The sequence below is a fragment of the Squalius cephalus genome (assembly GCF_949319135.1).
Source record: "Squalius cephalus genome assembly, chromosome: 21".
In the NCBI taxonomy this organism is placed as follows: Eukaryota; Metazoa; Chordata; class Actinopteri; order Cypriniformes; family Leuciscidae; genus Squalius; species Squalius cephalus.
Window position 1 is genome coordinate 25334700 of NC_137142.1, and position 16033 is coordinate 25350732.

The window sequence follows — 16033 nt, forward strand, 5'->3', positions numbered from 1 at the left end:
ATTTTCACCTCGTGTTGAACGTGCATCATAAAATGAACCAAATTATCATTGATAACCAGCAGATGGCACTATTGACATGAAACATGAGACTCATTGTGATTTTTTTTACTAGTATATTTGTTTAGGTGGCTTAAGAAATATTCCAGGTATATGAAGTTATGGAACTCTGTAATCAACATATTGAGGAAAAATGCATGAATGTACATTACTGTTCAAAAGTTTGGAATCGGAAATATTTTGAATGTTTTTTTTTTGTTTTTTTTTAAAGTTGTGCACACCAAGGCTACATTTATTTGATCAAAAATACAGTAATACTGTGAAAAAATGTTACAGTCTAAAATAATGGTTTTAATCTATTTCAAAACCAAAAATCTTACTGACCCCAAAACATTTTAAAGTAAAAACTTCTCAAAAGTATCAAAGTATCATTTTAAAGTATCAAAAATCTCTGCAACATTTTGCAGACAATGTGGAGATATTCTATACAGTAGTATCATATAGACATCTGAACAATTCTTCAGCACCTCACCTTGCCAGCTGTCATTGCAGACGCAGAGCTTTTCTCCGGTGAGGTCGCAGTATCCACGGTCAGGACTGCCACAGTCATCCCAACAGTAGGGAATATCACACGCCTCACCTTTCCAGTATCGCTCACACTCGCAGTAAACACTGCTAGAAATGGAGTTGCCCGTAGTACACCTTCCATGACCTGAGCAGTTATTAGGACAGGAGTTTATCCTGAAAAACACACCAGGGAGAGAGAGTGATCAGGACAAAAAATAAATACAATTTTATTATTTATATATAAAATGTAAGCATTGTCGCTGTATAACGATACTCACGAATAAAAGATGTTGAATCCTGTGAGATTGTAGGCAGCATCACTGAAAAAGTGCAACAATGCGTACCCAGATGTGGTCACCACCTCTGGAATGGTTTCATTTCCTTTTGTTTCTGGGACAACCAGGCCACTGGACATGCAAGAGTATGACACACAAATCAGATAAAATACTTCATTCCTTTGTGTTCACATGTTCCACTCAGCATGAGGACAGCTGTTGCTAAGCAAATAGCATCTAAATAAATCTCCATGCTCTTGACGGTCCAATATTCTTCAAATAAAGCAGAAGATAACCTCACATTCAGTGCTTCAGCACAAGTGGACAACCAGCTGGGACTCTCAGACACACCACAGGACACAGAGATGTGACGGACTAGATACCGCACACCAACACACACACACTAAAGTACACAGCAGGTATCTGAACACAAGGTCCATCCCATTAGAAAGGAATAAGAGATAGCACTTCAAATGAAGAAGAAAAGAGAAGCAAACAGACTACTTTAGTTTACATTTAATGTGACTTGACTAATGTTACCTCTATATTTATATAGCAAAGATGATTGTTACTTGCAGCATTACATGTGAGCTATTCTGTCGCTCATAGAGTGCAACAGTTCCCACCCATTTTTTCAGCAGCCTTGTTTCCGGAAGGATTTTTCCCCATCAGGATTTTTTTTTAAAAATACTTTATAAGAGTTATAAGCCATGAACCGAACCAAACCAAACAGTTATGAGGTGAATCACAACATTACAAACATTGACTTGAAGCAAAAAAGTATTTGAAAAAATGCAAGAAAAAAAATGCAAGACTGTACTTGACGACTTTAATGAGGGAAAGAACTACAATCCCATGAAGCACAGATATAAAAATAATTGATTTAATATTTTAAATAAATATACAGAAACACTATATTTTACATTTATTGCTAAATATGCATATACTATATATCCAAATATTTCTTCATGGGAGTGGGTGGCCATTAAAGATTTCTTTTGGAGCAATTTGCAAGTTCCATTTCTCAGATTTTTAGAGATTTCTTTGCAGAATCATGGGTAATGTAGTTTTTAACAAAGAATTTCATGGTAAAATAGGATTATTTAAAAAATAACAACAAAAGCACATATAATCGATTAACAACCTAAAAGTTCATGATGGGACCAAATTAGCATAATTTTTCCACAAACAATGTTTAACCTTATTTACTGTAGTCACAGATGATGTTTACCTGCAAACCATTCTCCAACTAAGGTCCATATTCCGATTAGGCCTTAATTCTGAAAAATATTTTTACATGCTCCATAGAGATAAAAGTTTTACACATGGGATCTGGATATTTTGAGTAAATATTTGAAAAAAAACTAAGATATGCACATTTTTCCCCATTTTGATGACATGCCATTTATTAATCTGTATTCTAGCTATTTTAATTAAAACATTAATCCTCATTATTTTCCTTAATGACAGCATACATGGCTAAATGATGAATCGGAAAATATAGGCCAGTAACCTTTTTAATTTTTAGACTGACAGTGCTTTCATCTGTGCAATTTTTTATTTATTTTAATGCTTGTAAAATAAAATAAAATATCAGTAGTTAAGCACCATTTCATAGAAGAGAAACAATAATAACTTTAAATTGAAATTCCATGGGTCAGCAGAGGTTAACACCCTCGCTACGCTTTCAATTGAAAAATGTATGTAACACCAACGAAAGATCAGCATACATTTTTCAAGCGCACTTCATGGGTGACTTAGTCTGATTTGATTCTGCTGTGTTATTGATTGGTTAAAGTTCACTGTTCATTTCACTGAATTGGACATAAGATTTGTTGATGGTTTTGTTATACTTTTGTTTATGTACAATATATATTATCCATATAAGAATGTTCTTTTTTCCCCTTGCATAATCATGCATATTAATAGCAAAGATGATTGTTACTTGCAGCATTACATGTGAGCTATTCTGTCGCTCATAGAGTGCAACAGTGCCCATTATATATATATATATAATAATCATGTATAATATTCTTTTGTTCATGAAATAATAAGCTCTGTCTTAGGTCAATGCAATGCTTTTTTGCTTGATATGAAATGACTAGGGAACTTTGTATCCACTCTGTCAGGGTGTGTGAATTACAATGCTTCCAGTCCCACTCACCTAAAAACAGCTATCAAAGGTGCGTAAATAGAGTCTCCATCAAAAACATACATGTGATCCCAACTGCACTCTGTGGCAAAATGGTTGAACCTCAACCTCAGCACAGCATTTGGGCTAAAATAAAAACAGAAAATATATTAAATTTGACACTTAATAATAAGAGTAAAGACAACTGTATTTCAATCATGACAGCTCTCGGAATAGTTTTAGCATGTTATTGAATATATTTGGTCTTTGCGGACTAGATCTGCTACACTGTTGCTGCTGCTGCTGCAGAGCAAGCATGAACTTGCTGCTAATAGATACACAGACACACTGCTGTGAGCATGCAAGATATGCTACTGCATAAATAGACATACATAAATCCCGTAACAGATCTAGGCAGGTGGAGCAGGGGGAGGTGGACGGATTCAGAGGAACTCCAATAGTGCGCTGCAGGACTAGCTTACAGCAAACAATGAACCAGAATATTTAAATGTTGATCAAGCAATCTCATTGGCTGCAGGATCAGCAGAGGCCAATCAGCTTGTGTCATGTGGTAATGATGTGATTGCCAGCAGATCGCATGTAACATAACCTATCAGCCTGTGCCCTCTAGAGTTTCATGACTGAACTAGATATTTAAACCCAATGTCCACTAATGGGACATGAGTAACAATTTAGCTCCAAACATTTTTTTTAAATTAATTCTAATTTTTATTTGTATGTTGCTTTGAACAAAAGCATCTGGTAAACAATAAATATAGATGTAAATGCGAGAACATCTGCAACAAAAAGCAAACAAAACATACAGAGAGATTAGTAGACATAGTGGTACTCACTATCCTTCAATGAGCCAAGTGCATTTTGTCTTGTACTTGTAGTTAACTGGTCCATCGGTGAGTGATCCTGATGACTCTGTCAACCTGACCAAGAAAAATACAAAGATAAATAAATATCTCAAAATGGCCTTGATGAAAGAGAAAGCAAGAGAAAATAAGGTACAGTATATTTGTAAATTTAGACAATTGTTCATTTGTTACTGTCTTTGCAAAAAAAAAATACTGTAGGGAATAATGCATATAATGTTTCTGTATGCTCTCTTAATAGGTTAAATAACAGATTAAATAGGTACAGCAGCATAAACACCACTGCAATTTGTAGGTTCAGAAGGAGAATTTAAGACAACAAACCACATAACACACACCAAGATGTACATGCATATTAAAAAATAAATCAAACAGAATACGCAAAATCAAAATAAATTAAAAAAATCAGACCTTTATACAAATATTTCAAAAAGTCATTAAATGTTTAAAGAGCTCCCTTTTCCAAAAGGAAAGTCTTCATGCTTTAAGGTCCATGGAAAAAGGGGGGGAAATGAGTAATCACCTATTGTATAAACTCCACATCATGTATGTATGATTTAAGCACAGACATATCTCCTTACACAAAGAGCTACCATCACTTTCAGCTAATTATTTCAGAAAATTATTGAAATTTATTGGAAAAAAATACTATTTAAAGGCAAACTTGAATTCAAGCATGCTTGATATTGAATGAAGTGTGTGATTAGGACTTGAGAAGACATTAGCAATGATTAAAAAAATACTGACATATGACATCTTGACTGCAAAGTCTGTCAGTAAAATCCTTCATAGTACTGCAGCATCCAACGTCACCGTAATGAAACGCCATCCACGTGCACCAACAAACTGGTCATGTGACATTGGCACAACCACCTGCTCCTGATTCATCCTCTTTCCCTTTCACCTCATTTTCATCCCTCCTTCTCCAACACAGAAACGAGGGCCATAATCCCAACGGATTGAAGCAAAAAAAAAAAAAAAATACTCATTTGTCCGAGAGTGGAGGAGGGCCAAGTTCAGAACGTTACAGCACAGTAAAAAGCAAGTCACAGCAACTGCACATCATTCAAGAGATCAGCTTATCCATGAAAATCATTTTTATCACAAAAACAACACAGGAGGTGAAGATCACCAGCAGAAGCAGCAATCAGGGCCGACCATTTTGTTTCATTAGTATATTTTTATTTAACTTTTTTAGAATTTCATTTCGCAGTATCTGTTTGAACTAGGGGTGTAACGGTTCTCGATTAAAGTCCCCATGAAATCAAAATTGACCCTATTTATTTTGTTAGCGCATATTACTAGTCTTGTGGTGAACAATTAATCCGTGCAAGTAAATATAAAAAAAAAAAAAAAAATTTACCATGGTAATCTTTAATCAAAATCTGAAAAGTTTCTTCCGGTCTGGAATGGCGTCTTTTTCTGATGACGTAGGTTTGACGGCTTGGTTTGAAAACGCTTAACCACTCCCCTCAAATCGTTAGTCTGCTATGAGCGAGAGATTGAGAGGAGGGAGCGCTAAGTAAAACCCTGCCCTCTGTTCAATATTCCGTTCCACTTGTAAATACGTCATAACACTGGAGAAAAGTCGTTTGCAACTTCCGGTTCACGGGGACTTTAAAAAAAAAAAACTATATTATGGTTTGTTGAAAATAGCAATGTGTAAAACAGACAGTTTCGCTAATGTATGTTTCTGTCGATGGATGCACATGCTGGCTCAACAAGAATACATTACAACAGCGATAATTAAAAAAAATGAACAAAATGGTCACTCTTTGTAAACTTTGTTTAATGCGAGTGCCGTATGCTCGAATGACCTGAATGTCATTTAAGCAGTCATCATCAGCCGAGTGTTGATAGCGCACGAGCACAGGTTAGACCTGAACAGCACACGTTGCTATCTGTGTTTAAACTAAACTCATTTAAGCCTTGCCAATTTAAACATTCGAGCGCAAGACGAAAGAGAACTTGCGCGCACTGTGAGAAGATGTGTTTGTGTGTGTGTACTTGTTTTGAGTTCTCTTTCAAGTCTAGCACTTAAACAGACAAGTTCACACAAAAATCATGGTAACACGCCTGTCTTGATGAGAGTATCCTAGTAGATAGTCTGTTATGCCTTAAGTTAACTTATACAGTAGAGAAAGACTTATGAATCTGTGCGTTGTCTTAAAGGGACAGCAGCATAATATTCCTGCTGTCTGTTTTTAATGGTAATTGAACAAAATACAAGAAAAGCACTCACTGCTCTTGATTGAATATCTTTTGTAAATTTAATAAGGATTCATCTTTAATTTAAAGTCGGCATGAAACGGAAGTTGAGATTGTCATTTTTTCCTTGTTGTGACGTATATCCGAGTGAAACGGCTTCTGAAATTAGAAAAAAATGTAGGGCGGGGCTTGATTTCGTCCTTCGGGGAATTGATTGGATCGTTGGAGTTTGGGCGTTGCAAACAAAATGGAGGCAGATTTGAATGCCAGTTTACATTCAGTTGTGGAGGATTTCTCTCCACCGGACTCCCCACCGTTACCCTCCCATGAAGGATTTTCTATTTTATTTTATTATTCCCGCAAACCATGATGAGTCAAGTCAAGTTATCAGCCTTATTAGACATTCTCTGTTATCAGTCAAGTTCACCCTCGAGAGCATCTCGATAGCCGCACCCTCATCGGCTCTGGCCGCACCCTTTCGCCATGGCACGTGACCGAAAGAGAAGAGAGGTCGTTTCGAGGGGGGAGGGGAAGGGTAATGTATTTGATTAAAGATTATAAGGGTACATGAATTTTAAAAAAATAATGAAGTGCACAGATAAATAATTTATAATAAACACTACAATATTACATATAAAAAGAAGATTTGTCAAATTTGATTTCATGCCGACTTTAAACAGTCAAATATTCAATGTTATTTTACATTCGATTACTTTATTCAATTTCTGTACCTGAAAACTAATGTTAGACCTACCTGAAAAACCTAAAAAGCACTGTTTATTTATTTTTTTTTGTATCTTTGCTCTATTGTATTTACTTGTGCTGTTGGTTGTAGTTAGATTATTTATCCGTATTTTCTTTATTTGTTCTTATTTTCTTTATTTAGTCCTTTGTACAGTAGGAGATTTGTTGCCACATCTACCATCAGTTTGCTGAGAAAAATAGGGGTGAAGGGTCGCTCTCTCCAACAGGCCATCAAGTCCATGTCAAGTGCTGCCGAAAAAAGCAGTAACTGGCTCTGGATCAAGTGTAGGGACCCCAACTGGGCAGAGAGGTAGAGACAGATGGTATGCGGTCAGGCTTAGGCCCGACTCAGGGAGAAGGACGCCCCTGCCATGCAGAGCCCATCAGGGATATGGAGGGTATGGCATAGAGGGGGCTGTACCTGGGACGCTGGGTACACCGTTGAGCCTTCTGGAGACGTTGTGGGCTTCAATCAACGAAACGTTGATGAAGCAGAGTGCCCACCTGATGACCCCAATGACATACCTTACCCTCCTTTTCACCACTCCACACCGACTGCTACTGTAAAGAGTTTCCTACTAAAGGGATTGAAACATCTAGAAACATTAGCTTTACTTTTTACACCCCTAGTTTGAACCCTGTTGCTAACTACGCAAAGCCACTGCACACTAGTGCCGTTACTATGATAATAACCAATATGGACAAGCGACTGCAGTGTGAACAGAAAAGAAAATCATTTACATAAGTTGGTGAATAATTTTAATGCTTATTAAGATAATTTATTTATATAATTTGTAAAACATATCAAATCAATACTAGAAACAAACAAAGTTTTGAGTCTTTTAGTTGTGAGGAGGGGAAAGGGGGCATTAATATCTCGCCTAGGGTGCTAAAATGGTCAGTCATGGCAGAAATGAGTCATCATAATGTAATGAACAACTGGTACAAATCACTGAATCCTAAATGCAGTGGACACATAGTTTTTCTTCAGTGACGACCATGAAATTAAATACAAACGTTATGACTTCTGTTTTGAGCATTCTACAATAGTGAATCACCCTTAACCCTTGTTTTGAGGTAACGTGGCTTTTTCATAACCACTACCAGAACAAACACTCAAACTTTGTGTTTTCCAAAATTTTAGGAAATTATTTAACTCTATGCACTGGTATTTGACAGTTTAAGAAAAGCTACACTCTCAACCTCACAAACACCAAATATAGATAGAGTGTCAAAATACATGTTTCGTTTTATGTTGCAGAATCTATTTAACCACAGCTTGATTACAGTTTATACTATAAAATGCATTTTCATGTATTTTAATATTACTCTGGTATAACAAAATGTGATAAAAAAAACTATATTTATATATTCGGTTTGTTTCAAAATGATGTACATTTTGATGCAAAAAGTCTGATCATGTCACTGATTATCCCCTTGTGCTTTTTTTTTTTTTTTTTTTTACATAACTTTTTATAAAAATGTCATAACTCAAAATGTTATTTAGTCCTCTTAAACCCTGCCTCTTTCTTACAATCGACTGCAGGATTACATTCAGCCAGTTTTCCTCCATCTAATCAATAATCAAAACTACCAAATAGTATTTTTGTTTAAACCGTGCTTCAATAATCTTTGTTTCATTTACAACTTTTTAAATCACAATACGGAGGAAATGATCTGTCGATTTTTTAAAATAGAGGAGACACTAATAACCAGGAGGAAGGACACAAGAATTTCTTTCCCCAAGCATTCTGCCTTATTAATCTCCTCTCCTCCACTCACTCATGTGTCATAAACTGTAACCTACTTTCACTGATGTCTGGGTCAGGATTGAGATTCTTCTCAAATATTTCTTATATTCCAAGGTGACTTAAAACAAACTAATTACAAAGACCCAAGGCACCCAGAGACTGATGTACACTAGTCCACATATTACAAACTTACAAACCTATTTTACCCCAAGCAAACATAATGAGACAATTAATGTCATATTCTGCTCAGTCACAGAACACACAACATCCTTCTGAACTACAACCACATACACAGATGAATACCTCAAGAATAACTTGCGACATTCACCTCAGCACATGAACTCTGAAGAGAACAAAGACCGCTCTGATTCAAAAACCATTATTGAAATATATCAAGGCCTACATGGGAGAAATATATAGCAACCCAAAGAGACCCAGTCTAGCGGACTCCAGGAAAATGAAATGGAAGGTATCAAATCTTCCTGAATCTTCCTGGAGTCTCCTCACAATAGCTGAAATGGCTTTAATACCCATACCATTAATGTTTGTAAACTGCACAGGAATGAGCTAAGCCACAAACCCAAGCATATCACAAAACAGTGTTTTATTCTCCATTCTTCTCCCAGTTAACCCACAAATATTTGCAACCCATTTAAAAACACAGTCTGCCCAAAATACAAACCACATCTGGCAAAAAAGGACACAATAATCAACTCACGCTATTTCGCCACAAAGCCATCCCTGTAAAGAACTCAACTGTGATGTGTTTGTTTGAAACAGTTTGGAATGAACACTGAAAGATTGGTTAAAATGCACTTTAGCAAGAATATGCATCCACCCTCAAGCACCATACTAGATAAAGAAGGGGTACAATAAAAAATGTCTTCATTAGTTGCAAAAACCTCATCTGCTAATGATTTCTTACTCCACTATAGTGTAAATTCAGGGGAAGAAATTTCATAATCAAAAATTGCAGCTTTAATCATGACATGGAATTTGATGTACCAGTAAGCATTTGTAATTGTCTCGGACAAGTCAGGCCTACAAACAATATAGCATTAACACAATCCTATAATACTAATGAAATAGTGCAAGGTTACACCTAACAACGAGGCCCTTGAGATACACACACAAAAAAAATGCATATACGTACATACACACAAACTACTTTTAACAAATTTGTATGTATTATTAGATAATGATTAAGACAAAGGGCTGGTGAATGTCCGTCAGCAAAGCATGATCTCATCTTTTGGACAATGCAGAGTCCAAATCAGCGCTATAAAAGCACTACTGTTACACTACAACACCACTGACACTCTAAATGGAGACTGCGTCACTCTTACAAGAGGTGACAGGACTATTCTTAGACTGTGTTTATTGTAGGATGGGAACTGTAGAATTAAATGGGCACTTGGAGACACAACGTTTTCATTTTTGTGGTTAACAAGTCTGATATGCCCTGTACCACATCGTAAATGTTTTTATTAGAGACACTCTTGCCAGCTCTAGCAACAGTATATCCATTGAAGTGTTATGTTAAGGGAGACAAAAGATGTACAAGCTAAAAATATCACTTGTTTCAGTTTCCATGGTGGGTGGGCGTTTTCGGAAGTTAAGGAGCGAGGCGTTTTCTAGGCTTGGGTTGTTGCAGTCCAATGTATAAAATAACAGAATAATTAATTTGCCTATTTTTTTGGGTCAATGCAGGAGTCCTGAAGGTTGACACGAAGATTACGCAGCTTTTATTTAACCAAGCTGTGTAGCTTAACACAGCTTACTCACAGATCAAGTTATTTCAATTTCATTTTAATTTAATTCAGATGTGACCAACAGTAAAAAAAAAAGAAAATTACACATTTTCTGTCATTTATGAAACAACGCTTTCCCGCCATTGACGGAATTTTCCAGCTTTCCGTGTTTTCACTGTTATATGGTGGGGGGTGCTATTACACAACTTCTGAAAGAGTAAAGAATCTCCGCAAAAAAGGAGCAGAAACAAGCGATATTCAAGCGATAGAATTTTCTCAGCTTTTTTTTTCAAAATGTTTTTTTTTTTTTATGAAACTTAAAAGGATGGATGAAAAAAAAAAATGGATGAAAAAAATGATGAAGCTAGAATAAAAAAAATTAAGCAGAGGCTCTGTTCTTTCTTTTGATATATTGCATGTGCAGATATTCCAACAACAAAATATTCTGGGGGTCATGCAATTTTTCTGAAAGTTATCAAAAATGCTGGTGGTGGCTGGCAATTTATTAAAAAAAATTTTAACGCTGGCGGAGAAAGAGATTTCTGACAAAAACTAAAAACAGAGGTAAATCAGTTCTCATTCATGTGACTGATGATCGCTATGTGTGAATTATCAAAGACACGTTAAATGCCAATGCATTATCGCCCGATAAATGGTGATAGTGAGTTGACTCCAAAAGTCGATTCCTCAACTCCTAAAGCCCTAGAGTTGTAGTTGACTGTTGCTATGTCTGAAATCACTAACTTGTTGTTCACTCATTCTCTAAACCCTATATAGTGCATAGCAGTTGAGTGCACTATACCGGCTGGAGCGAAAACCTGGAATCAAACACCCCAAGGGATATTTAGCTGGTTGTGTCGCCCACATCATACTGGATTGCTGTTCTTTTCACACTACAAAACTGTCTGTCATCAACAATGTCAGTTCCAGTCAAAACACATCACACTTTCTGCAAGATTAAATATAGCCTGTGTTATTGTATAGTGTGTTCATATCCACTGCATGTGCACTGATCCACTATAGACCTAATAATGAAAGAACTGGTAGTTTTTCATAAATAACCTCGACCTACTGGCACTGCCCTTCATTAAAAATGAAAAATCACTCATGCTTAGAGACAATGGGGTCAGCAAGGGCAGAGATTGATATTAGTAGGTTTCTGACGGATAGTCACGGCTCGTCAGTTTCCCACCATCCATTCATTCATCTACAGAGCCAGGGATAAGGTCAAGAGAAAGTTAATAGAACCCCACAATGGCCAAGCCTTAAATGGTCCTTCACAGCTAGTCTACCATCCTTCAGAGCTGGACGTTAAAGATCAGAGTGTGAGGGTCTCATGGCTGAACACACATTTAAATATAGACAAAACCGTGATATAGTTCATCATTCAGAAACCTATAGAGTTGTTTTAGGGGGTCTTTTAATGCAGCAGCGCATTTGACATCATCTTGCTTGCTAAAGGGATTTATATCTGGGAAGAGTTACAGCACAGACTGAACAAATCAGATTCTTTCCCCCAATTTAGATGGTCTGGTTTGACAGCTCAGCTCCAGAGCCTGGAAAATAATATTATATATATTTTTTTTTTTGTTTTTTTTTTTTTGTTTTTTTTTTGTTTTTTTTTTTAAATGGAACTGACATTTGAGTTCAGAGAAGAAACACATCCAACCTTCCTGAGGAAACTTCTGAAATGACATTTACATTATTTTGCTGATCTACCATTTGTGCTACTCATTCATCAAATTAAAGTGTTATGAATCAACTAAGTAAGGTGTACATTTTAAATTTGGCAATTAGCTTCCTCTATGATAACATTTTGCCAATGTTAAGGGCAAACTCAAAAGATGTTCACTCAAACATTTTAATTCTGTCATCATTTACTCACCCTGTCATCATTTGTTCCAAAACTGTATAACTTTATTTTGCGCAACACAGAAGATATTGTGTAGAATGTTGGTAACCAAACAGATTTACATTGTAACAGGAGGCATTTCTCAAAATATTTTATTTTATGTTCCATGCACAGAAGAATAAATACTTACAGGTTTGAAACAACATGAGTGGCTGCATCCATATGTAAAAAAAATAAAAATAAAAAAAAAATATAAATAAATAAATAAATAAATAAATAAATAAATATATATATATATATATATATATATATATATATATATATATATATATATATATATAGTCTCAAAATGTCCTGTTCACTCAGCAAATTCGTAGCATCTCAAGTCGGTCTATATGAACGTGCAACGAGAGTCAAGCCCTTACCATATTTATCTTATAACTTTTGACATGAAAAGAGTCTAATCGAGCTGCAAGTTCATCCATCAAATCTTCATTAAGCAACAGCAGCTTTTATACCTGGGTGGAGAAAGGAGCATTTAAGTCACGTGAAACTCCGGTGGAGAACAGTGACCAGATCTAAAACCATCAGATGACACACAGCTCATATCTCTGTCGCTGTAAGGTACTGAAACAAACCACACATGAAAACCCGCAACACACGGTAGACATGCATTTGTGCAGCGCAGAGCAGCTCTCAGACAACTAGTTGTTTACACAGCAAGGATTGTCCAAGAATGCGGTTGTGAGTCCTGAAAATGTACATGTGTTCGGTTATAGAATGTGGTGTCACTCCTGTAAATAACTGAACTTTGTGTGAACATAACTGTATTTAGGACTCAAAGAACTCACTGTGGCTTAAGTGATGGCAGAATTTTCATTTTTGAATGAACTATGCCTTTAAGATGTTGAAACATGGTCAGAAAATTCTTGTACTGATGCTGTGAACAAAGCCATAAGATTAACACTATAAGCAAATACTGTATAAGGATAGAAGAATGTCTGCTGTCACAGAGTTTGAGTCACATATTCTGAAGAAGCTGACATAATTACTCCACAATGTTTCGCTGTAAGCCTGTATTGAAAATGTAAAAAAATGTCATATTAGACACACTCTGAAACTAAAGAGCTTCTCTCCACCTGAACAGATGAAGGAATTAGCAGACAGATTACTGGAACAGTTCAAATATTATGTGCAGCCAAATCAGTAGTTCTCAATCAGGGCTCCGGGATCCACTAGCAAAATTTATAATAAGTATTGTTATTTTATATTTAAATTTAGTTATACTATCATAATCTTAATTAAAATGCTATAAAAAACACTGAAAATAAAGATATACAACCACAAACAAAATGTTTATTTGTTTACTTTATCAGTTTACAGTATATAGAAGGACCTTTCAATATTGTCTTGGACAAAGGGGGGCCTGAGAACCACTGGTTTAAAGGTAATTTACAGCAAAAGATAGGTTTAAGTGCATTTTAGTGCTGATGTGTGAATAGTAGCAATGGGAAAAAATGGAAAGGCATTTAATATAAGAATAATAGATGTGGTACACTTACTGGTAAAGGTAATCTGACAATTTTACAACACTTAGGCTACTCTGAGTTCACTTCCCAGCGACTGGGGTTCCATTATTTGATCTTTTGCTGGGAAAAGCAGTTTCCAAAAACACTGCTTTAATAGTGAAACAACCACTCCCTGAGGCTTGGGAAAACAAGAGAGCAGTGCATTGTAATGTTATCTGGATTAAGGACAGTTAAACACATACAAACACAGTCCACAAAGGGTCTCAGTGGACGTGCCAGCACTCACAAACACAGATTACTCCGAGCAGAGCACCTGTTACATGATGCTTTGAACCAGCATAGCCTGTTCAGTTGATATCAATATAAAGTCATGCTGACAGCAGAGTAGAGTCTCAGCCCGAATCAACGACTGAAAATCATTGCCTCCTCAGCACAAGGCTAATCCAAATTTATCCCGTCAAACCACTTCAGAGACAGAATGGATTTCCTTTCAACAGGGCAGGATAAAACTGAAACTTTCCCACAGGTTACACCCTCACATGACACTTTCTACTGTGTAGATGGGATTAGTTTTAAACTTACAATTTTCCAGGATTCTTATTAGAAATGTATTTGAAATAGAAATATTTTGTAACACTATTAATGTCTTTACTGTCACTTTTGATATTTACTGTCATTTTTATTTATTGCATGCTAGCTGAATAATGAAGAAATATTTATTGATGAGAAACTTTAATTACTATTGTCCACTCCACGTCAAAATAAAGTATATATGATATAGAATTGCTGTGCATACAGATAAATAGATATGAATGTACATGTATGTATATGTATAAACTCAGCAAAAAAAGAAATGTCCTCTCACACTCAACTGTTTTCTTTTTCCAGCATATTTCTTAACACGTGTAAATATTTGTATGAGATTTGTTCATCAAATTTCACAGACATGTGATGAACAGAAATGGAATAATGATGAGTCCATGAACAAAGGGGGGCAGGGTTGATATCAGAAGTAGAAGTCAGTATCTGGTGTGTCCACCAGAGTACTACCGTACATCTGATCCTCATGGACTGCATCAGATTTGCCAGTTCTTGCTGTGAGATGTTACTCCACTCTTCCACAATAGTCTAGATGGGATGTACCCAAAAAGTGAAAGTGAGGAGCATTTATGGGTACAAGTCAGGAACCGGCCTACCTTACATATTTCAAGGGTGCTGAATCCAAAAAAACTGGTACCCAAGCGAAATTGTGAGTTTTTTACCTTCTAATTTGCATATCAAAATGGCCGCCAAATTGCCTATCTTGCTCAGTCGTTGGACCATTTTCCCCTAGTTTTTTTGTAAGTAGGCAATCAAGATGAGGAAATTAAGTTTCTAGATCGATAGTCAAGGGTCAGAGCAAAGATATAATGGAGGCTCACTGCCTTTTTTTATATATATATATATATATATATATATATATATATATATATATATATATGCAAAATACCAACTTTTAAGGTGAAATTAAGCATTATTTGTGTCATTTTTTAAGGCCGACATACATATTCAATCAATATCACTCTTAAATGTTCCCAGTGTATATATGATATGTGATGTATTCCATATTACATAATAACTAAGAAAAACACCATTGCAAGTTGTCTGAGATTTCATTTTTTAATGCAAATTAAGCATTTGTTCTCTAAATTCTAAGACGGGAAAAACCCAGGTAAATAGGGGAAAAAACACCATGAAACTTCCCTTGAACAGATCTACAGATCACATCTTGTTTCTGTATATTTTCTTTCATGTTTGTAGTCTTAATTGCTTTGCTTTTTTCTGTTAGATTTTTAGTTCTGTAGTTCACTCCCTCTGTAAATTGTTTTTGGTAAATTGTTTTTATACCTTTCTAGTTTGCTTGTGTGCCATTTGTCTTTGGAATTTCATTTTGATTAGTATTTCTTTCTGCAGTCCTTTTACAAGTTCTTTGGTTACCCCTTGCCTTGGTATTCTTGAGGACTACAACTCCACATTTAAACAAAGACATTGGTCATCACTCTGACATGCACACATTGCAGTGCATAACAGCCCTGATTTTCGGCATTTGCACTGCCGTGTTGTGCATTGTTTTTTACAGGTACACAGGATCATTTCCAGGCAACTTTCAGGTATTGGATTTTGTGACATAAGAATGGGCTGTAGTCCTGAACCGCCATGTTTCCATCCCATGTCCAAGGGTGAAGGAAGCTCAGGTGTGGCATAGTGAGCATTTCTCAAAACCATTGCCTGGTAGTGTACTCTCACTCAGAGCTCATAGAGCACAAGACTATTTTAATCGAACACCTCGAGAATCTGGGTCTCAGAG

General features: G+C 36.0%; 1 protein-coding gene across 2 annotated transcripts in view; it reads right to left on the reverse strand.

The window, feature by feature from the left end:
* The window catches only part of atrnl1a (attractin-like 1a), a 260286-nt gene that overhangs the window by 221693 nt on the left and 22560 nt on the right, over window positions 1-16033 (reverse strand). For both annotated transcript variants that reach the window (XM_079856417.1, XM_079856418.1), the window contains exons 2-5: window positions 3825-3908; window positions 3004-3117; window positions 843-971; window positions 530-738 (exon numbers count right to left, since the gene is read on the reverse strand). In XM_079856417.1, the coding sequence (XP_079712543.1) occupies window positions 530-738; window positions 843-971; window positions 3004-3117; window positions 3825-3908 (536 nt within the window). The remainder of the gene's footprint in view (window positions 1-529; window positions 739-842; window positions 972-3003; window positions 3118-3824; window positions 3909-16033) is intronic.